The 23,369-nt window shown below is 41.7% G+C and overlaps 2 protein-coding genes across 2 annotated transcripts in view; both read left to right on the top strand.

Annotated features, from left to right (window-relative positions):
- The window catches only part of dnah1 (dynein, axonemal, heavy chain 1), a 31,546-nt gene extending 25,161 nt beyond the window's left edge, over positions 1 to 6,385 (top strand). The window contains exons 68-79 of the mRNA XM_041944978.1: positions 60 to 204; positions 506 to 664; positions 1,357 to 1,488; positions 1,626 to 1,796; positions 1,936 to 2,115; positions 2,501 to 2,677; positions 3,017 to 3,187; positions 3,387 to 3,517; positions 4,518 to 4,662; positions 5,215 to 5,421; positions 5,631 to 5,865; positions 6,264 to 6,385. Of these exons, the coding sequence (XP_041800912.1) occupies positions 60 to 204; positions 506 to 664; positions 1,357 to 1,488; positions 1,626 to 1,796; positions 1,936 to 2,115; positions 2,501 to 2,677; positions 3,017 to 3,187; positions 3,387 to 3,517; positions 4,518 to 4,662; positions 5,215 to 5,421; positions 5,631 to 5,865; positions 6,264 to 6,385 (1,975 nt within the window). The remainder of the gene's footprint in view (positions 1 to 59; positions 205 to 505; positions 665 to 1,356; positions 1,489 to 1,625; positions 1,797 to 1,935; positions 2,116 to 2,500; positions 2,678 to 3,016; positions 3,188 to 3,386; positions 3,518 to 4,517; positions 4,663 to 5,214; positions 5,422 to 5,630; positions 5,866 to 6,263) is intronic.
- Positions 6,386 to 6,791: 406 nt separating this feature from the next.
- On the top strand, positions 6,792 to 21,757 carry mapkapk3 (MAPK activated protein kinase 3). The gene is made up of 10 exons (XM_041957772.1): positions 6,792 to 7,523; positions 12,745 to 12,884; positions 15,162 to 15,226; positions 15,392 to 15,471; positions 15,582 to 15,708; positions 15,858 to 15,933; positions 16,074 to 16,198; positions 17,953 to 18,038; positions 18,169 to 18,249; positions 20,562 to 21,757. Exons 1-10 carry the CDS (start codon positions 7,245 to 7,247, stop codon positions 20,715 to 20,717), a joined length of 1,215 nt encoding a protein of 404 aa, XP_041813706.1. The 5' UTR covers positions 6,792 to 7,244; the 3' UTR covers positions 20,718 to 21,757.
- The last annotated feature ends 1,612 nt before the right edge of the window (positions 21,758 to 23,369 follow it).

Consider the following 23,369-nt stretch of genomic DNA (forward strand, 5'->3'; position numbering starts at 1 on the left):
TACTGTCCAGAAGCTGTCGATATCTAACAAGGTGTGCATGTGCGTGTGTTTGTCTATAGGGAGCCCCTCCCAGGTGAATGGGACACAGAGCTGGACTCATTCCAGAAGCTGTTGGTCCTGCGCTGTCTGAGGGCCGACTGTCTCGTTCAAGGCCTGCAAGACTTTGTCTCAGCTCAGCTGGGGCAACGCTTCATAGAACCTCAGGTAGACTCCTCTTGACTTAATGTTGACTATAAAACCAGTATGTATGTTGTGACACAGTAGTTATTCTTTGTTTCTATATCTGTGACAGAGCTTAGAGCTTAGGTTAGACATATATTAACATTAACAAGGCAATGATGGTTCCGTTTGTTTTGGTTGAGTCTCCAGCAGTGCTAAGTAAACATTGTTTAACTTCAGCTGAGAATGAGCCCTGCTTGTTTTGTTCTGTGGTATGTGACAGTGTAAAATTGTGTATTGATGGCTTGTTGATGGCTTGTTACTCATTTTTCCATCTCTCCTTCAGACGTCAGACCTGTTTGTGGTCTTCAAAGAGTCTTCCCCTGCCACCCCCCTCATCTTTGTCCTGTCCCCTGGCACTGACCCTGCTGCTGACCTCTACAAGTTTGCTGACGCCATGCAGTTCTCCAAGAAAATGAGTGCCATCTCTCTGGGCCAAGGCCAGGTCAGGGCCTGGGGGATGCCTGGGAATTCTCTCACTCTCTCTTGGAGTCTCTCTGTCTGACTCTGGAGGAAAGCCACTGTAAATGACTTTCTCACAGAACCAGGCCATTCTCATTTGTCTTCTTAAGAGTGGCCACCTCGGCGCTAATTGTTTCCTCTATTTCTGACCATAGGCCAGGACAATGTGCCATATTACTGTGACAGATGCTAGATTCCAGGACACCATAAATGAGCTCAGAAAACAATCACATTAACATCATGTGCAGGTTTCATGATAAATTCAGACTCATCCTCCACAACCCAAAACCTAGTTAACGGCCAAATATTTCTCCCAGCAAAACACCTCCCCCGTGGCTGTTAAATCAGTGTTAGCGTGTGTCTATCACATTACTTGCAGTTAAAGGAGTTAGAATCCGGGTGCATGCTGGGTTGTTGCATCACCCTGTCCTCAATTTCTGTCTACATTGAACTGAAGGTTCTTAAGCCTTCCTGACAGACTCCTAGAATGTCAAACTGACTATAGGGAAATGTGCTGTATCCCACAGTCAAAATAGTCCTTATGTTGACTGCTCTTTAAATAAGGATCAAGCTTCAACGAAATGTTGATGTTCTCTCTTAAATTAAAGCCTCATGCTAAGCTTACTGGTTTTGGCACAACTCATGTTGCCTTTACATCTTGTTCGTGTTATTCAGGGCCCCTGGGCTGAGACCATGCTGCATGCTGCCATGGAAAGAGGTCACTGGGTCTTCTTTCAGAACTGTCACCTGGCACCCAGCTGGATGCCTGCCCTGGAGAGACTCATTGAGAACATCGACCCAGTAAAGGTCAGAATATATGCTTATATATACTGTACCATAGTAGTATTAAACTATGTGTTAGACAAGCCTTTCATTGACTTTGACAGTGTTAATTACTTCCTTTACTGTCCACTGGCAACCCATGTCCCACAACCCCCAAACAGGTGCACAAGGACTTCCGTTTATGGCTCACAAGTCTTCCCAGCAACAAGTTCCCAGTGTTCATTCTCCAAAATGGGTCAAAGATGACCATTGAGCCTCCAAGGGGAATCAAGGCCAATCTACAGAAAACCTACCTGAGGCTCACCAATGATTTTATCTCATCTTCCAATAAGGTCTCCTCATCTTCATCCCCATCCTGCATATTATGTTTACCTTCTTATACTTTTGATTAGAAACCTCCCTTTTTGGATCAGCTTTGTTATTGAGAATATCAAGTATATAGTATTAACTACAACTTATTCCTCTCCTCAGACAACGCACTTCAAGTCTTTGCTCCTGTCTCTGTGTCTCTTCCATGGAATTGCTCTGGAGCGAAGGAAGTTTGGTCCACTGGGCTTTAATATTCCCTACGAGTTCACTGACGGGGACCTGAACATCTGCATCAGCCAACTCAAAATGTTCCTGGATGAGTACCAGGACATTCCATACAAGGTGGGTCACAGAAAGCCTCTGTCTCTATTTAACTACCTGTTAAGACCTTACTTCCAAAGCCACATCACTGGCATCTTCATTTTCTCTATTGTTTTGTCTGTCTCTTGCTGTCCTTTTCTCCTCTCTCTGGTTTTTTGTTATCATTCCAATCCTGTCCTCTTAGTCTAACCTGTCATGCATTACACATGACCATTGCTTACACTTTTGTATTGTATTGTGTACTGTGTATAGTTGAAGTTTAAGTGTACAGAATTACATGCCCTTTAGGAAAAAACAGAGGTTTTGCTCTCAGCCAGTGTGTGTGTGTGTGTGTGTGCGCGCGCATGTACATGTGTGTGTTTGAGCATGTTCATCTGTCTGTCTGTTTTGTCCTCCACCTGTCCAGGTGCTTAAATATACTGCAGGGGAGATAAATTATGGTGGCCGCGTGACAGATGATTGGGACAGACGATGTCTGCTCAGTGTGCTGGAGGATTTCTACTGTCCCGCTGTGCTTATTGATGATCATGTTTACTCTTCGTCTGGAGTCTACCGGCAGATAGACACAAATCTGGATATCAAGGTTAGATAAATGCAGGGGCATTCAAAAGATCATGATAGAAGTTATGTATTAGTCTTAACCTTTGTCTGCATCAGTTAGAATAGCTCAAAACTGCATAATATTTTCTGGGGTTGGGAAACACAGGGTAGCTCACTGTGTGTAATGGCAATTCTCCAATAGGTTATACATTGCAAGACTGTCATCTATGATCCATGATTTTGCATACAGTATACTGTATACTACGGTCTGCAAAATGTCACATATACATCAAAACACATCAACTGTGCTGCTGACTATCAAACTAATAGATGACAGTTGGTGTCAGCCAGTAACCTGTTGTCATGGCAATTCTGACCTTAGGGTTACTTGGCATACATTCGTGGTTTGCCCATCAATGATACACCTGAGATTTTTGGTCTCCATGACAACGCTAACATCAGCTTTGCCCAGAATGAGACCTTCGCCCTGCTGGGAGCCGTGGTTCGTCTCCAGCCTCAAGCTGCATCTGCAGGGGGCAAAACTCTGGAGGAGGTACAAATATCGAATGTTTTTCTTTACTCTGATCTTTTACTATTTGCATCATACTATAGTATGACTGAGATATATTGAGTAGCATGTCAGGAATTTGGTTGTGATATGTGAAGAGTTGGATTCAATATCTTTTGTAAATGCACGCTTTGGCTGAGATGTGTTATATTTCATGGGAGATGTGCCTCTCTCTGTATCATAGATAGTGGAGGAGATAGTGGCAGGCATCGTTGAAAAGATTCCCCCACCTTTCAGTGTCCAGGAGGTGATGGAAAAGTACCCAGTGCTCTATGAAGAGTCCATGAACACAGTGCTCATCCAGGAGGTCATCAGGTAACCTAACAGGAAGTACCATAAGATAACATCACAAATCACACTGCAGGTCTCCTTGATATAATAACACGTTACTTGGATGACTCCCAACTACTCATATCAGCAAATGAGGCCATCCTTAAGCTTTTTACTTAAATTAGCAGTTCTTTCAAAATATTTACAGAAAGTGCTCATCCAACAGGAGAAAAAATGTCTACAGTTTGGTAATGCTTTGAGATCAGAGAGAAAAAGTGCCATCTGTGCTGCACTGAAAGTATATTTGACAATATTTAGTTTGCCTCACTTTGTGGTAAAGATACCGTAAAAAAAAATAAAATGTGTAACCAGTAATGTAATATTTCTATTTGAGACCAGTAGCTGAAAATGTACCCTTCAAAAGTCACAGCCAGTAACCATAATTATATGGCTTTGTAGTCTCACAGTAATAACGACTTCTTTGTCGGTTGTGTGTGAGCTGCTGTAGCTTGTGATATCAGTAACGTTTCCTGAGTGAGGTTGGGAAGCCAGAAGTTTCAGAACCTGATATTGTTTTGCTGTCAACAGTCCTATCAGCCTCTTGAAAATATATTATTTCCCTTTTATACTATGGGGTAGTAAAAGATTTTCTTATTTCTTCTGCTAAGTGTTGATGTCTTTGTGTTATAACCATGTGGCCAGCATTTGTTTCTTTGTTAGTTTGTGAGTCTGTAAATTATTATTATTATTATTTTATTAGTATTTTGATCTTGTATACAGTTTGTCCCTTGGCTAATGGAAAATTATTTTACTAATTACATTGTTTTGGAACCCCAAGTTTGTACCCCATTGTTCATCTCTACTTCCCTTTATGACTTAGAATTGTTATGTATTTGTCAGCGTCGTTACACGAGTGATGCACATGTTCATGTAATAGTTCAATAGGATACAAGAAGGACTATAATCATGGTAGTGCTCAATCGGGTATCGTCAGTTTAAATCATTAACACTTCTGTAATTGGTCTTTGTATCTCCTGTTTTTCAGATATAACAAGTTGCTTGCAGTCATCTCTCAGAGTCTCAGTGATATTGTAAAAGCTCTAAAGGGTTTGGTGGTGATGTCATCAGAGCTGGAGCTTATGGCCAACAGCCTGTTCAACAATGTGGTGCCTGATATGTGGAATGCCAAGGCAAGATGCACTCAGCAGTTATTCTTCTTCTGATTCTCTTGTGGATCCCAGTATAACCACTGTAAAACATATCATGTTGAATACAAGCCACTAAGGGATTCATCACAAAATTAATTCAGTATTTACATGAATGCATTCTCTTCTGAATCTAACCCTAACCCATTTTAAACATGTACCTCCTTATATTTATGTACAACACATTCAGCAGTTCTGTAGGCCGGTGGTTCAGCCTGTATCATTTTAAGGAGAAACCTTGACCCACACACACTAAGCCACAAGATAAACACAATCCTTCATCTTTTAGAGAGCTGTTTTAAGGTCACTGAAACCCAAAATGTCACATGACAGAATATCCGGTGTGCCTTGAACTGAGCTAATATTATGACATCCATCTGTGTGTGTTATTGTATTCAGTTGGAGGTGAGACTCGGACATTTGGGAGTGATTCAGAGGACAAGACATCAGATGAACTTTAGTGACATTTCTGCGCTGCTCTAATAATTCCAGGCTCTACTTTCGAGGAATACCTAACTCTTTGATTGATCCCACCAGGCCTACCCCTCTCTGAAGCCTCTGGCCTCCTGGGTGTCAGACCTGCTTCAGAGGATAAAGTTTCTGCAGAGATGGATCTGTAATGGCATTCCACCTGTCTTCTGGATTAGCGGCTTCTTTTTTCCCCAGGCTTTCCTCACTGGAACCCTCCAAAATTATGCCCGTCGCTCCGGCACCTCCATCGACACAATTGGATTTGACTTTGAGGTCAGACAGTAAGCCTGACAGTCTGTGTCATTCTGCCTCCCGAGCTGTACACATGCTGATTTATTTTTGTCAGCACTACATATTACCTACTCTATAATAACCGTGCATGAATATCAACATGCAACGTCAATTCTTGTTAGATTGATTTGATTTATATTTAATGTTTTATACCGATGATCATTATTTGTTTTCCCTCTAACCCCCTTCAGGTAATAGTGAATTCCGTGTCACAGATAACAGAGAAACCAAACGTGGGCTGCTACATCCACGGTCTATTTCTGGAGGGGGCTCGCTGGGATAACGAGGCAGGTCAACTCACAGAGTCCAGGCCCAAGGAACTCTACACAGAAATGGCCGTCATCTGGCTGATCCCCAAACCCAACCGCAAACCTCCGACCTCTGGGGTCTACGTCTGTCCCATCTACAAGACCCTCACACGTGCTGGTTAGTGCACAGAGTCTGACAAGATTCATCTATCTTAAAACTAACATTATATGCTATTTGGAAATGAATATGAAATTATTTTTAAGTCAAGGAAATGGATGAACGGAAACTTCTGCTCAGTGTTATTAACCCTGTTTTTCAGTGTGACTTGGTGTGTGGCTGCTTGCTTGAGTGTTTGTGTGCATCTCCTTTCAGCGGTTTTATTACTCACCCAAAATAGACTCCAGTTAGTGTCCTGTTTCACGAAGCGTCTGAAAGTGCAGCTCTGTATTTTCCACCCACAGCACATAGCCAACACCTTGTGCTGGCATGTTCGATTCCTCAGAAACACAGTGCCGGGATGGAAAAATACAAACAAATGTCTTCATGTCACTGAACCGTTTTGTGTGCTTTTGTAGGGACTCTGTCTACAACCGGTCATTCCACCAACTATGTGATTGCTGTGGAGCTGCCCACAGATCACAGTCAGAGGCACTGGATCAAACAGGGAGTCGCCCTCATCTGTGCACTGGACTACTAAATGCAGACACACACTTTTTCATACACAAGAAGCAACACCTGTCTTTGTACTGTACCTGTTTTACAGCCCACAGCTGTGGGCCTTTACAGAAGGGAAGTCCATTGAAACTCTCCTTTATTCTGGTCAATAAACAGAATTCACAATGCCATATTAGTGTAAAACTATATATAAGAACATTAGAACTATGATTCCTGCTCCAGTGGTTTTGAATGTAAATTTTGCTCTCATTCTTCTCTCTTCATTTACTTTGATAAGCCATCAGCCAGCGTCTTTCCCATCCCTGATCACTGAATACTGAACTGATTACACGTCCCGCTCCTTTAAGGCGGTCACATCGTGCGAGTTGAGAAATATGACTTAACTGTAGGAGGGTGGTGCTTAAACAAACAGTGACGGGCCATGTGAGCACAGCCGAAGCACTTCAGATCAACGGGAGCCTGAGATCACCAGGACCGGCGGAATATCCTCACCACTGCTGTGTTAAAGACGCCTCTGGTTGGAATTAGATGTTTGAGACACTCAGGTCCTCTCATACATCTTGATTTCTCTAAAGAGGCAGATTTCACCGGGTGATTTTTTATTTTTTTAATAGACGGGTATTTAAGTTGAGTGAGAAAAAATCACTGTCGTGTAGTTGAAACAAATACCACTAGCTGTAGAAGCCATACTGTAGACACAGTGGGATAACTGTGTGGACTCCTCGCGGCGGCTGCGGTGCGCAGGGCGATCAGACGCGCCAGCGGTGCTCCAGGATTCCTCTGAGCCGGACGCAGTGGACGAGTCGTCGCATTACTCTGGTTAATTACTCACGCTTCCTTGTTCCGCCGCGTACCGCTGCTGTCAACAAGCCGGTGTGAACATGCTACAAAATGGAAACGAAAAGGAGGAACCGCTGCGAGCGCCAAAGGCTGAGCCAGAGCCGGACTCCCCGACTGATGACCAGAAACGGCAGCCCGCTGACCCCACTGCTGACGGCGAGTCCACACACTTCCCGCTGCCCGTCTATCCCAAACTGGAGATAAAGCGCAACGCGGTGACGGACGATTATAAGATCTCCAGTCAGGTTCTGGGCTTAGGCATCAATGGCAAAGTCATGCAGTGCTTCAACAAGAAGACTGGAGAGAAGTGCGCACTGAAGGTACTGAAGTCACCTGACATTGATGAGTATGTCATTAACAATGGAGGGTAGACCCCTGAGCTCATTTTCCACACCTCATGAGTAACACTCAGTTAGCTCAGTCACTACTTTTAACTACAACAGTCAAGATTAATCAATTTACAGCATAACTGAAGACTTAGAAGCATTTTCCACCGCATGATATAATTGGGAAAACACCTGTCTTACTTTGTTTACAAGCTTAAGTTTGATACTAGACATTTTGAAAGTGTCTGGATTTCAGTTACCGTCCAGTGTTCACACCTGTTAATCAATTTAACTGTTCATTTTTTTTATTCTGGTGGTGAATCTACTCATCTGTTTAGATTTAGACCATGAATTGATCATTTAAATGCAAACAATTGTTATATACCAGAATGAAATATCAATACTTGTCTGAAAATCCAATTGGTTTTGTTTGCGAGGTCATGAGTGCCATCTTGATACATCTTGATGTGGAAACATGTTTGGCCTGTTTGTTCTAAGAATAACGTAGGTTCTCTTGTTAGCCTGTTGTTAAGATTCCAAAACTTTGACCTTTATTGAGTTTAGATTCCTGTCGCAGACAAACAGGACAACACTGAAGCATGTAATAGGAAGAATGTAACTGGTGTACATACATGTCTAAGCTATGCTTTTGCATGTCGTGTCTGTACCTGCCGCTCACATTGGGTTTGACATGTACTGTACATGTAGAGCTCACACTCTTCACATGGACAGGCTGAATGTGATCATGGCGCAGTGTTTCGTGGAACCTCGGCCTATCTCTGGATCAGATGGGGGGCGCGGTCACCCGGCCATATGCAGCACATGCCACGCTGCTTCATAGAGGCACATGGATTTTGACAATGACACCTTTTCCTAGGCAGCAGTGGAAACTTCAGTGGGCAGGCCTTCCTACATGTGTAGATACACACAAGCACGGGTCGTCGGGCTGTCACCTGTCACCACTGGGCCGCAGACTCAGAGAGATTTACTGGCTTACAGTAATCCATCTGGATCTGAGCTGCCAAAGCAGGCAGCAGCAGTGTCACAGGCAGAACTGTAGACCCGGGCCCTGGGATAGAAAGAGAGATGGGGAAGACAGATAAACTGGCAGAAAATAGGAAGTCACAAAAACAAAAGATGAAGGGCCAAAAGGGATAGGATGCTTGATAGCGTCATGTCAGACTGAAGATAGAAGAACACAATCGCTGCTTGGAAATTAAAGAAAGAGAGCAGGGAGAATGATGTGAAGTGAACTCTACGTTGCTGAAAAAATCTTCAGGCTATTTGATGTATTCAATGGGAGATTTTCTTTTTTTTTTATGTCAGAGGTGATTTAAAAAAGCAGAATTTGTAAGAAAACACTGATCTGTTTACATGGTACCACAGCACAAGAGTGTTTTACATTAGAAACTTTTTGTTGGCTGTAAATTGGCATGTTGAAATGGGGACATGTTTTTCTGTGTAGTCATGTGACTGCTGACAGCATCCTTAACAGCATCACCTGCAGCCTGACAGAGTTCAGCTTCCAGCAGAGAACGCTAAGAGCAGGTCAGGGTGACCCCCGTCTTAGAGAGCGCACCTCAAATCGGCCACTCTCAGCGTCTGAAACCCATTTTGCTCTCTGAAGACCCTGTTAAAAGGTTTGAGAGATGATAAAGGAAACACTTATGGCATCACAATATGCCTTACTGGGATTTGTGCTGCTTTGCATTGTCCTGGACCAAGGGACACTCTTTTTGAGTGAACCTGATACGTGTTTTTATCCTACTTTGTTGCCATTTGAGCTAATTTACGACTGCCGCTGTATTGTGTTAATCTGAAGGCAGATTGAAGGCATTAGGAAATAATGGAGAGTGTTTGATGTGGAGGGCAGCGAGGAGAGTTGACCAGCTCACTGGCTTTTTAATTAAGTGTTGCTCTAAGCGTGCAGCATAATGGATGGGTATAGGTTTAATCCACTTTGCAGCTGGAGCTGGAGGAGTGCCATCCTTTCAATGTAATGCAGTTACAGTCATCAGGATTCTTTTAATTTGGATTTGTGTGACTCCTGGGAGGAGAGGGACCTGGGAGATCGCTGTGGTGCATGGCAGTCCTTTAGTGATTGTTCCATTTTAGCGTGTGATGCGCCGTTCAGCTTAGCATGTGCAAAGCGGTGCAAGCTGCAGGTCTGCGTACAGGCTTCCATTCATGGTCAAAGTCTTTGTGTTTGCTCCCCTTTGTGGTCAGCCTTTTGCAAGCTGGTGGCACATCTGGGATTCCTCTAGGATCCAGAGAGAGTGTCGAGAAACTGTCATGGTTTGGTCAGACACTGCTGAAAACTGCATTCGGAGCTTATGCAGGCTCGCTCCAGGCAGCCGGTGCTCTTAAACAAGTTAATCAGTCTGAGAGGTTTGGGCTTATAAGACTACACTGACTCTCGGGCTTCAGATGCTTGTTGTGCAATTCATGCTCATTATCTGCTTAGACTATAGCATAGAGGAGACGCTACAGTCCAATATGTCGTATTGAGTGAATGCAACAGGAGACCCTTTGTGGTAGAGGATCTTTGTAGTATACAAAGGAGCTGGATGTGTTGGTGTCGATCACTCCTGCTGTCTGCTTAGTTCATACAACAAGAGAAACTATTGTTCCCCAGTGGGGACATTCACTGGGGATTTTACCCACAAGGTTTTGTGTAAAGTACACTGCAGTTCAGCCCTGATGTCATGAAAAGACTTTAGTCTGGAGTGTATTGAGTATGTTGGGTGAGTTTTTGTTATTGACATAATGTATTCATTTAAAGTTTTTCAAATTGCATTGTAATATGACAAAAATATTTACAGGAATTAGTAGAAATTCATCCTTATTTCTTGTCATTTTAGCCATGCTGTCTATCCTGCAGTGCATCTGAATCCTACTGATTTTTACAGCCTCAGCTGTACGTTTAGGGCTTATTAGCAAATGTTAGTATGCAAACATACTAAACCAACATCAGCATGTTAGCATTGTCACTGTGAGCTTGTTGCCATGCTAGTGTTAGCATTTAACTCAAAGCGCCACTGTGCCTAAGTACAGCCTCACAGAGCTGCTAGTCTGACTGTGGACTCTTAGTGTTTCCTAAAAGCGGTGATAATTATATATATATGTATATATATATATATATATATATATATATATATATATATATATATATATATATATATACACATACATATATATGTATGTATATATATACATATATATATATACACATACATATATATATATATACTATATATAACTTATACAACTTCTACCAATAAAGCACTGCTCATAAAGTCGATATCAAAGTGGCCTATATATATATATATACACACATATATACGTATACGTATATATATATACGTATATATACACACACACACACACACACATATATATATATATATATACACATATATATACACACTATATACACACAAATTGTGTATACTGACATTTATTGATTAACTGTATACCACTTCTCAGGCCACTTTGATATCGACTTTATGAGCAGTGCTTTATTGGTAGAAGTTGTAAAGATAAACCCACCTTTTTATCAAGACATACAGTCCAGTGCTCTGACAGCCATTATGACTGTGTGTGTGTGTGCCATTACACTCTGCTGGCATTATCAGCTAGAGGTGTGTGTTGCAGTGTGTGTTACAGTCTCTATGGACAGAGGTTGGTTTAGAGGACTGTGAGGATGTGGCTGATTGGCTTAGGCCAGGATCAGGAACAAGCGTGTGTTCAGTCTCTATAAAGTCCCTTGACGTGAGAAAAGAGTCCATCAGAAGATTAACTGTCTGTCTCATTCTCTCAGTCATCTCTCGGTCTCCTCTCAGTGTTTTAGATGTGTATTTAATCCACACAATCCTCTTTTATTGTTGCCAATTCTGGTTCATTTCAGGAAATTAAAGCAGCAGCATTAAAGCCGTCTGCTCTGATTAAACTCATAAAACTATAAATGACACAGCGGAAAGAAACCTGCCCATGACTTTGCTTTACAAAGTGGGACACATGTAGTAGTAGATGACACAAATAAGTCACCGGAAACCCTTAACTTCCACTTTCAACACCCTGCTGCTGCTTGAAACCCTCGGCCCTCACTTCCTCTTTGACATTAGCGAGCTAAAAGACAACGTTGTAAGCAGCTCTGACATTTGCAGCTTCCAATAAATGTGAAATTATTTAATTTTGACCCATAGAATTGAATTTGAAGTTTTATTAATATTCTTTTCACATTTTTGGAGAGCACAGGTTTGGTGTGTGTGTGTGTGTGTGTGTGTGCGTCCGTCTGTCTGTCTGTCTGTCATACGTCAGTGAGTCAGCCTGTCTGTGTGTTATGTTCTTCAGACTTGGTCTGTCGCCAGGCCGGCCTTGTGAACAGCAGATCACTCCATCACTGTCATATCCAAAAATACACCCTGACTGAAGATGTGTGCTATGTCAAGGTCCGCCACCTGCTCTGTGTGTGCGTGTGTGTGCTTATGTCAAACACACATCCTATCGTGTGATCAGGGTGCCTTAAGGACTGTGTAGGTGTCTTCGGCTCTCACGTAGTGGATCAGTGAAGGTAGTCAATGATTGTCTTATTGTCCTTTATCACTGTAAGTTTTTCTCTCTCGCTTTCTTACTGGCTCTAAACTATTGAAGGGTCACTTTTCACCAACTAAGGCAAAAAATGTCGTTATTAAACCATTATTGTTGTTGTTGACCAGATGAGCGTAATATCTGACATGGACATGTAGATTTGAGAGATCTTAGAAGCTGTGTAGGTCTTGGTGATGTGGCTGACATTATCATTGCGGTATAATTAAGGATTTTGTTTGATCAGTGCTGCAACTAAACTAACCAAACCATCAGTTGTTTATACTGTAAAATATTTTAAAAATGAAGGCTGAGGCCCAAAGTGACATCTTCATAGTGTTAGTTCTGTTCAACCAACAGCCCAAAACCCAAAGACACTGAATTTACAATGGTATAAAACAGAGAAAAGCACCAAATCCTCTCTATGGTGAAACTGGAATCAGGTTTCACCATAGGTTTCTGTTGATCAAAAATCAATAGATCAATATCAAAAATGTTGAACCAGCATGGATTTAGCAAAATAAATGAATGTATTGAGTTCATTAGTCCGGTCATACACTGCAAATTAATTTTCTATGCATCACTAATACATTTTGTATTCATCGCTGTCTCTGGGTGTGCCTCTCAGATTCTCTACGACAGCCCCAAAGCGAGACGAGAGGTGGAGCTCCACTGGCGAGTATCAGGGGGACCGTATATTGTTCGCATCCTCAGCCTATACGAGAACATGCATCACGGGAAGAAGTGCCTGCTCATCATCATGGAGTGGTAGGATTCACATGTCACCACTGTACTCATCCTATCACACTCTCTGACATGTCTGAATACTTCACACCACAGCCTTCTATTTCCTGTTCGTGTATTTGGTTTCTAATTTATTAATTAAATAAAATGAAGGATTTAATTCTCTGATCAATAATAATAATAAATAACTTGTTGAAGTGAAAATGAAAAGTTGACAATAAGTAGAAAAATGATTTCCATTAGAGAGTGATGTGTCCTGGTATTTTATCATCAGGCTTTCAAGAGAGCTTACAGTGACTCTGCAGTGACTCAAAAGTGGCAGCTCTGCGTAGGAGCACAGATTTACAAAAGGACGATGTGGATTTATCTAACAAGCCTGTTTTGAACTAATGTCAACAGTTGAACAGAAAACGGGAAGTTACAGTCGCTCTGCTCAGTTTCCACAAGTGTCCACTGGAATTTTCCATAGAACACAAGCTCTGCAGTGAAGAAAAACCTGTAACACCACGTGTTTCTTTCCGGATAGTGTCATCTCCACAAATCGTCACGCAATCATAATATTTGTGTAGAGCTCAAGCTGTTGCTTCAGTAGTAGATTCAGTAGATTTATGTGAGCCATATTAGTTTCTCTATAAATACATCAACTCATAACATTTGTTCTTTTACGCCATGTTGAGAAGGCTACGGGATAACAAAATAAATCTCATAATTAAGAGCTCAGCTCAAGCTGTTCTCCTGAAGATGATAGAGGAAATTAATTCTCCCTATATGCTCATATATTTTCACACAAAATAGAGCCGTGTGTGTGTGTGTGTCTGCAGTGTCAGAGCATAAGCTTTGTTTGCCCGAGGGCCTGAGAGGCAGAATTCCATCCGGGCTTCACGTCACAACAAACCGTCCTCAGTAATACTTTGAGTGACTCCAATGACAGTGATAAAACATTGGGTGGGTGCTTTGATGTGCATACACGTAGTGAGCTTTGTACTTTTTATTGCCCTCTGGGCAAAAGAAGAAACCACAGAGTGTGACAGCAGAGAAATGACACAATCATCTGTTCAAGAGAATTTGAAACAGTGACTAACAGGCTCTCATCGTCACATTTATTGATACAGCAAGTGTTTGTGTGGTCCTGTATGATGTTGACCTTGCGTGTGTGTGTGTGTGCGCGCGCTCAGTAATCTCTCACTGCTGCGAGCTGCTTCCTGTATGAGCGAGGGTCAGAAGAGGAGAGCAGTACAGCCCACTGCTGTCAGCTCAGCACACACTCACATTTCTCCGGCAGCTATCTGTTCATCTGTGTGCTCACACACCACAAAAAGTACCCTCTTACTTAACACACTTACACTCATCTCCACGTCACAAACAAGCACAAATACATTTTTCTGAGGACTGGAAGGGAGAGTTTCAGGCATGAGTGGCAGATGTTTCATGTGCCGTTGTGAAAGTGGAGAGTGGGAAGCTCATTCTGAAACGTTTTTTTTTGTGAGTGCCTGAACTTTTGAAGAATTAGGTCAAAGGTCTCAGGTACAAAATGTCAGTTTGTGTTTTTCAAAATAGCGAAATGGAGGCTCATTTCACAGAAACCCAGTCGCTTCTTCTCAACAAGAACATTTTGGTTCTTTTCCCTTCTTCCGTCTTTGATCCAGTTTTCTTCCCCGTTTTACCGAAGAACACTTTCACTCAGTATTTTTAGAATTTCACACACCATTTCTCTTTTGCGAGAAACAGGTGGAGGACCGCAGTGTTTTGAGCTTAAAAATATTTCAACAGAGTTCCACTGAAATGCACCCCTGGGGTCACAGTGTTAAACATAGTGCAGATGAATGTAGAAAACAGGAAATATATCAGTTTGTCAAACTTAAAGTGGTAGTGATTTATTGTTGTGAACTGCCATTTTGAATGGGCATTATCATGTCATGTCTTTGGTTATATTAGCCTTTGACTTTCATTTTTTTGCAGTCTACTTTGCACCTATGGAGTTTACCTGAATTATTCTGTAACTGTGTTGCTTTGTGCAAATGCAGATGTCTAAAAGTACATTTATTTATTAGTTACAGCCCTGATTCCCCACTAATCATTGTTGTTTCACAGTATCTTCACTGCACTGCCTGACACAAGTAGAAATTACTTCAACTCAAATGTGGAAAACATTATTATTATTATTATTACTATTGCAAAATGTTATTTCTGCATCCTTGAAGTTATCCTGGAGAGTCTATCTGTGCATTTTGTAAAGTGTGTGTGTGTGTGTGTGTGTGTGTGTGTGTGTGTGTGTGTGTGTGTGTGTGTGTGTGTCTCCAGCATGGAGGGTGGAGAGCTGTTCAGTCGAATCCAGGCTCGAGGAGACCAGGCCTTCACTGAGAAAGGTGAGCACTGATAGATGAATGACTGTTTTATACATGAATGAACCATTATTCCCAGAGGAGAGTGATTTGGGGCAGACATCTTGGATTACATTGGACAGAAAACATGATATGTGACACTGAAATTGCTTCTGGTTTGAGAGAGTGTGTTTTCTCTTTTCCTCCCAGAGGCTTCTGAGATCATGAGGGACATCGGCACGGCCATTGACTATCTCCACAACGTTAACATCGCGCACAGAGATATCAAGGTGCAGAGAGATGACTATCACCACCCAGATGGTGAAGAATATAATCAGTTGTGGGTCATTGAAATAACTCTTGTCACATATTTTTTCTTCTTCCTCTGCCTCCTAACTAGCCAGAGAACCTGCTGTACACCTCTAAAGAAAGAAATGGGGTCCTCAAATTGACAGACTTTGGCTTTGCTAAGGAGACCACGCTACACAACTCTCTACAGACCCCCTGTTACACACCGTACTATGTGGGTAAGTTGCCTTATGTTATTTCCAGACAGATGAACTGCTTATACATTCACTGAATATGAAAAACAATATCCTAGTTGCCATTTTTTGCTACTGATCTCCATTTAGAATTCTTATCTATTTCTGTGTGTTTGTGTTTTGTCAATGATGAGCTCCTGAGGTTTTGGGCCCAGAGAAATATGACAAGTCATGTGACATGTGGTCTCTGGGCGTCATCATGTACATCTTGTGAGTACTGGTGTGGGGTTGGGTGGATGTCACCACAGATGTGTGATGCATTCTGTCTATAGATACCTTCAAACAAAGTGTCGGTGAATCTTTTCATGGTTTTAAAGTTTCGGCCTGTCCCACCACGTTCGTCTCTGTAGGTTGTGTGGCTTCCCTCCATTTTACTCCAACACGGGTCAGGCCATTTCTCCGGGGATGAAGAGGAGGATCAGGATGGGCCAGTATGAATTCCCTAACCCAGAGTGGGCTGAGGTGTCACAGGAAGGTGAGAAAGCCCACACACACGCCCTGTCCACACTGATACGTCACACATTTGAAAAAAAATTGTTTTTCTCTCCATTTTTCAGCCTTGAAAATGTAAGTTTTAAAAAACATTCTCCGGAGTGGGCACATTTACTGTCAGACAAGAACAAATTCTGCTTTCTATGGAATATTAATATTAAGGCTTTATTTTCTGGTCGCCCCCTCAAAAATAAAAATAAAACAAAACACAAAGACTGCAGCTCATTCAAAACTCTGTAGCTCAGCTATTAACCAGAACCAAGAGGAGAAAACACACTAGTCTGGTTTTAGCTGCTCTGTTAAAAACTTATCTCTTCACTTTAGCCTTTAACTAGCAATGACTTTCTGATAAAAGCCTGAAACTTTTGTACTTTGCCTCACATTTATGCACTGCTGCATTTCTTTTAAAAGGTTGCATTTTGCTTGATTTTATGCATTCTATGTTCTCTACTTTTAACTTTACTATTATTCAAGTTGTTTTTATTCTCCATCTTATTTTGTGGTAATGGTAATTTTCTATGCCTGTATTCATGTCCATTCTGTGTTTTTTTAAGTGAAGCACTTGGTGTATGTAACTTCTTTATTGTAAAGCACTTTGAGCTTCATTTCTTGTATGAAAGGTGCTACACAAATAAATTTTATTATTATTATTATCATCCATGGAATATTAAACCTATATCTCCAACTTCACATTTCTGAAAAGTTTGATTTTTCATATAAATATTAAATTGCTATTACATATGTGCTACTGTCTAACGACACAAACAGAAAGATGTTTCTATGACAACATGTGCATTGTTTTCAACTGCACTCAACCCAAAAAATATGTGAGAGTCAGACGTTAAAACACTAAACTTTTCCTGCTGACGACAAGCAGAGTAACCAGTCTATCAGTCAAGATGGTCTACTCAGTTCAACTCTTTGCCAGATGATAGTTGCAATAGACAGTTTTGTTTGTTTTTTTCCAGCTGAAAGCTAAAAGTTTTTGAAGCGGTTCATAATTGGCATTTTTCTTGTGGACACCAAAGAGAACTTTTACAAAATGATCTGAAAATGATTGATTAGAGAACCCCGTCTGACATGTGAACAGCACTGTCATATTTACCTGCATCGGTGTGGACATTGTCTCGTTGTTACGCTTGCAGCATCCCAGTCAATAACATGGAACCATAAAACAACCTTCCTCCACAGGTTTACTGGAGGACCTTGTCAAAGACGTTCTCATGTAGAAAACCTCAGTACTCAGCTGCAGCTGGTTGAAACTCTTTGTGCTGCAGGACCTCTTTAAGCTGTGTGTCCTTACCTTAGTGCACTCTCAGCTAACAGACAACATACTGTACTTTAGGTTAACCAGTGGTCTCTGTTGGCCTTTGTTGTAAATGTAGTGCTGCTCTGTAGGTCACTCCAGTTCATCTCCCACACACGCTGACATGTATTTCCTGGAGCTGTATACTTCCAACACTAAGAACAAATACTATTACCAAACTTCTCACTCATAGTGTCACTGGACACCAGCTGGCTGCTAGTGTGGCTGGCTGCTCCATGACAGTACACGACTCTCCTTTTTCTATTTTTTTTTTAACTCAGTCTCACTCTTCTCTCTCATGTAATCCTATTTGCTGTGTAAGTAGGCCAGTCTGTCCCTCAGACCAGGAAAAGATTCATGAGACATAAGATTTGCATGTGTGAGTTGCTATTAATAATATAATAATTTTTGCATTGCCTTTGCTCTTCCAGCAAAAGATTTGATTCATCAGCTCCTGAAGACAGACCCTAACGAGAGAATGACAATCACTCAATTTATGAACCACCCCTGGATCAACGTAAGTAACTGTGTGTTGAGTACAGATAGACAGTGTATACTTCCTGTACTGCTTCCTGTTTGTCCCGCCGTCTCTTTGCTCATTTCTTAATCTGTATGTGTGTGTGTGTGTGTGTGTTTGCACTCTGCAGCAGTCCATGGTGGTTCCCTCCACTCCGCTCCACACCACCAGGGTTCTTACTGAAGACAGAGAGATGTGGGAGGATGTGAAGGTCAGAGGCACAACAACACTGACCCCATCTGGTCACTCATTTACATTACAAACTGTCACCCAGTGTTGCATGGGCACTCCAACTATTAAGTATTATGCAGCCATAAAATAAATAAAAAAACAGCAAAAAACAACAGATAAAAAAAAATGTCAACATCAGTAGAACAGAGGCTGAGGTATCCTGACTTTAAGTCTCCAGTATGGAGAAAGCTACAGAAAGGCTGGATGCTCCATTTCCCATAATGCAGCTCATGAGCCTCTTTCATTAGACCCCACATGCCTGGTAAATACCCTTATCTGTCAAACTCCTCTCCCTCAGTATATAATGCTTTCTGTTGAAATTCCTCACACTACTCTGACTGACTAGTAAATTGATCTTTATGTGTAAAATCAGTGGACTGGCACTTTAAAGGACCATTGAGTAGGATTTAGTGGCGTCTAGCGGTGAGGTTCCATATTGCAACCAACTGAATACCCTTTGCCTCACCCCTCCCTTTACATGCCTGAAGGAGAACCTACAGTAGCTGTTAAACTTCCAAAAAACATGAATGCCGCTCTCTAGCGTCAGTGTTTGGTTTGTCTGTTCTGGGCTACTGTAGACACATACAACACATCTCTGTAGAGGAAGACCAGCTCCCTCTGTAGATATAAAGAGCTCATTCTAAGGTAACAACAACACAACATTTCTTGTTGTCATGTGATTATATGCTAATGAAAGCATACTTAGGAATACTGTATTCCATTTCTGCCAATAGACACTGGACCTTTAATGAATATAATGAAAGCCAGCAAAGGAACATTGTCTAGTTACAATTTACACCCTTCAAAGAGTGAAACTAATTAATAAGTTAAATTAATTCATTTAGGGGTTTTTTTTGGGTTGTCGCAAACAAAATCCCCTGATGGCCACCAGGGGGAGCAGAGGTCACAATGTAGCCTGTACCATGAGTTAGTTCAGTGTCCCTTCGCCATTCTTCCTTACTCTTTTTCATTTACACAAAGAAATGTTTAAAGAACAAGAACGCTGTTTGCTCCCATCAAGTCACGGTGGGGTTAATTCCCCAGGACTGTGGTGAAGTGTCTCAGTTGTGCAACTGCATATTTTTTCAGTGGTTGTAAATGTGAGAAGAAATCATGGGTAGACTAACACATTCCTTCACAGCAGTTGAATGAGGAAGTTTGAAGCGATAAGGTATGAAAAGAGCATTTCTCCAACATGATACTCACACAATGCGCCACTGCAACTCTACTCAGTTCTGCAACGGGCAATGCTACATTGCGTAAAAATATCGATGATTGCACAGCCACTTCTCAAGAACGAGATTTCTCATTCTTTCTACAGAGGTAGTATGGATCATGACTGACAACTGGCCTCAAATCATGAACCATAGGATGAAGAGGTTGATGGCTCATGTTTCCAGAGATCTCAGCTCTTGTGACATGTTAGTCAATTGTTTATGGTCTGAGGCCTGTGTTTCCTGCAGCTTCTCTTGTCCTTGGCCAGTAATGGCTTGACCTTTCTGCAAATCATAAAAAGTTTCCCAGACAGTTTTGTCTCTACCCTTGTCAACATTTGTTGATTTTTACTGCATTACAAATTACTGAAGGCATAGAAAATGACGAAAAAAATGACATTTTGGGAAACATGCTTATTTGTTTTCTTACTGAGAGTTAAGGGTTTAAGAAGATCGATACCACTCTCATGTCTGTATGTTAAATATCAGGATAAAGCCAGCAGTCGTGTATTTTAGCTAACTTAGCATAAAGACTGGAAACAGCTTGCCAGGATTTGTCCAAAGGTTATAAAAACCACCTAACATCACCTTTAAAGCTCACTAATTAACATGCTATGTCTTGTCTGTTGTATCTCAACTTATTGAGGTTATATGTTGGACTGTTTCTTGGCTGGGAGCAGGAACTTCCTGAATTGCACAGACTAAACAAACCAGTTAAAACATGTTAATTAGTGAGCTTTATAGTTGCTGGTAGCCAGATTTGTTGCCTTTGGACAGAGCAAGCCTAGCTGTTCTCCCCATTATCCCAGTCTTTATTCTAAGCTAAGCTCACTGGCTACAATGAATAAGCGAATCTGCTTTAAAGATATTCATTATGAACTGATAATGTAGAGGGGTGAAAGTAGTATCATTTTAAAACTCCTACAGCAGCAGTGTAACTCATTTGACATTTAAAAAGACTGGTTAAGAACAGGACTCTATAAAGGAGTACTTCTAGATGTGCCCATAACTGGAGTAGTCTTCAGTCACTGAACTAACACACTCTGTTACACCTGACCCTTTGCCCTGTCTCTCACAGGAGGAGATGACCAGCGCTTTAGCGACCATGCGTGTGGACTACGACCAGGTGAAGATCAAAGATCTTGACACCTCCAGCAACCCGCTACTCAACAAGAGACGCAAGAAGGCCGCTGCAGGGGCCAAGAGTGGGTCCACGGTCTGCCAAAGTCAGTGAGACACAGAGGACTGTCGCTGTAAATCCAGGCAGAACTGCCAATGATGAAGAAAAGCAGCTCAGAAGAGAAAGGAAAAGTTGATTTGTGTGGGAGAGGCTCATTTAGAGAGCTGCCTGGGACTCCTGAGAGACTGGATGTTGAGAAATGCTCTCTGAAATAAAGGGACAACAAAGGCAAAGTCAGAGCTGGAGATTTATAAGACATATCAAGACATGATATCACCTGTTTGTCCTGTCAGTGGTAGACATCAACAGCTCTGCTCACTGTGGGCCTCGTCTGTTTTTAATTCTTTCTATGTATGTATGTACGGAATTTTTAGATTTTGCCTGTTTGTAAAAGTGTCTGTGTGCAGACATGAAGTATTTGTAGTGATCATGTTCATGTTTTGTGTATTTGAATGCTTGGTTACCTATTTGAGGTCTCCTTTGTAACTATGCACTAGTGTGCAGATCACACATACAGACAAACCAACTGTGGATGGACTGTGAAACGAGAACACTCACAATTACCTGCGTTGTCTTAATTTTGTCTGTCTTTTGCTTTGATGAATTAAAGCAAAGTCTGAGTGTCAATGAAATGAAGCCTCCAGAATGACTTACACTTTAATCCAAGCGAGTATTTTTTGTTGAAACAACAATAAAACGGAGCACAACTCAGCAGTACATTTAACTCAGTGTCACTGTTGCTGATCAACAGTGTCCTCTTGATGGAGCTATGAGAGCCAGCGCTCTACTTCCTGCTGTCAGTGTGAGGCCAGAGAGCGTTATGTAAGCGGTAGTGGGGTAATGGTTGTGCTACATGGATGAGTTGTGACACTTTTCTTGACAAAGGTCCTGTGTGTGTGTGTCTCTGTGCATATATGTGTTTATGGGGGTTGAGTGAAATACTTCCTGTAAATAGGGGCTGCAATTTGACTTGATGAAAACATGAGCAAAACAGTGCAGCCTTTAATTATGGAAACCTCCTGTACATGTAGAGATTGTATTTGTCCATACGGTTGTAAATAAAACGTTTTAAAGTAAAGCAGGGGTGTTCATGTGCAGGATGTTTTTTCTTCTGTGGACCTTGGAACTATTGTTTTTGTAATCGCGCCTTTCAGGCTTTGTGAGGCTGCTATAAATAGCAGAAGTCGAGTGGTTATTTGGGATGCAGCCATCTGACTTAGTGTTAGACTGGAAAAGGTCAACATTATTATGTTTAGATTATATGGTATGTACCTTTACCCCACTTGGATCACATGGTCCCCATGCAGTATTTAGGGGATAGATCCAGGGAAGCTAATCATAAGAATGACTTGGCTTCCCTGCTGTAAATATGGGATGTCAGCCATGCTTCGGTGTGGCCCAAATAGAGTATGACCTCTCAGCTGTCGTTTGGTACTCCATGTCTTTGAAGGAAGAAAGCATAAAAGTTGTCAAACTAAGATAATAAAAATAAGAGAGTATTTGAGGGTGGAAATTTACAGTACTGCATGTTGCAAATGATATACTTCCTCATAGGGAGGCAGTGGTGAGTATTTTTCCTTTGTTAACCATTTTGTAGACGAGTCATAATTACTGCACGTATCTGTAACACCAATATGTTGACATAACAGTGTCTGGTACACTTCCCACTTGTGATTCCACAGAGGTTGCTGATCCTCCTCCTTCAGAGGTTGACAAACACCAGAAACTGCCATATAGTGAACGCCTGAATACAACAACTCTTAATTAGGTCACAGGTCAGTGGTTAGGTTCAGTCATTTTTTTCAGCACTGCTCACAAAGGGGTGTCATTTAAACAGTTCTGTTTTGTTAAATTATATTGTTTAGTGAGTTAGATTGATTCATAAAACTGTTCTGCTCTTGCCTGTAATGCTTAAATGCAAGTCCCAGCCTGTGCAGCAGCCCAGTATTGATTCATTATGTCTACAGCTCCTGTGTTATCGGCTACAGCGTCATGCCTCCCTCGAAACTTTGAAATAGGAGCAGTAGAGGTGGTTGTCTAGGTATGAAATAGCCTGGTGCGTGGAGCAGAATGAGGCGTGAATATTGATCAATAGATGCTCATATGAGGCTATTTGCAATTGAATGTTGCATTTATGGTAGACTGAGAAATTCATTAAAAGGTGCCACATAATTTATGTGGAGGTCCCATGCAAGGTCATGTTAGCTACTACCTCACACCAAATGAAATCTTATGCTGCACAAGACTGTTGAAAATGTATTATCTCCTGCTTGCCTCTGTGATAAAGCACAGTGAGACAGGTCCGACTAGTGTGTGTGTGACAGAGGTTCTGCCTGAGGCTTGGGTGTGAGGTGGGCAGGGGGAGTGTAGGATTGGTGAGTGGAGGGGTAGATCACTTTGCCCTTTAGGAAGGAATGTGTTGAAGGTCAGTTGAGAGCCATCTGACTTTCAACTGTTTCTTCTCCTCTCTGTCACCTGAACCTTTCGGAGCTCCACTGTGTCCCTTTCTGTATGCCAAGAGTACCCTGTGCCTCCCCCTTTATTTTGGATTATGTTGGATTTTCGACACTGAAAATCGACAATAGAAATGAAAACAAGTCTTTACAAAGAGATCTAAACTGAACACAAGAATCTGATTCATGAAACCCTGTAGCTCTTGTCAACAGGCATCTATCATTCATGCCTGTCTCACCTGGCAGATTTATA

This window comes from Chelmon rostratus, chromosome 2 (genome assembly GCF_017976325.1).
Source record: "Chelmon rostratus isolate fCheRos1 chromosome 2, fCheRos1.pri, whole genome shotgun sequence".
In the NCBI taxonomy this organism is placed as follows: Eukaryota; Metazoa; Chordata; class Actinopteri; order Chaetodontiformes; family Chaetodontidae; genus Chelmon; species Chelmon rostratus.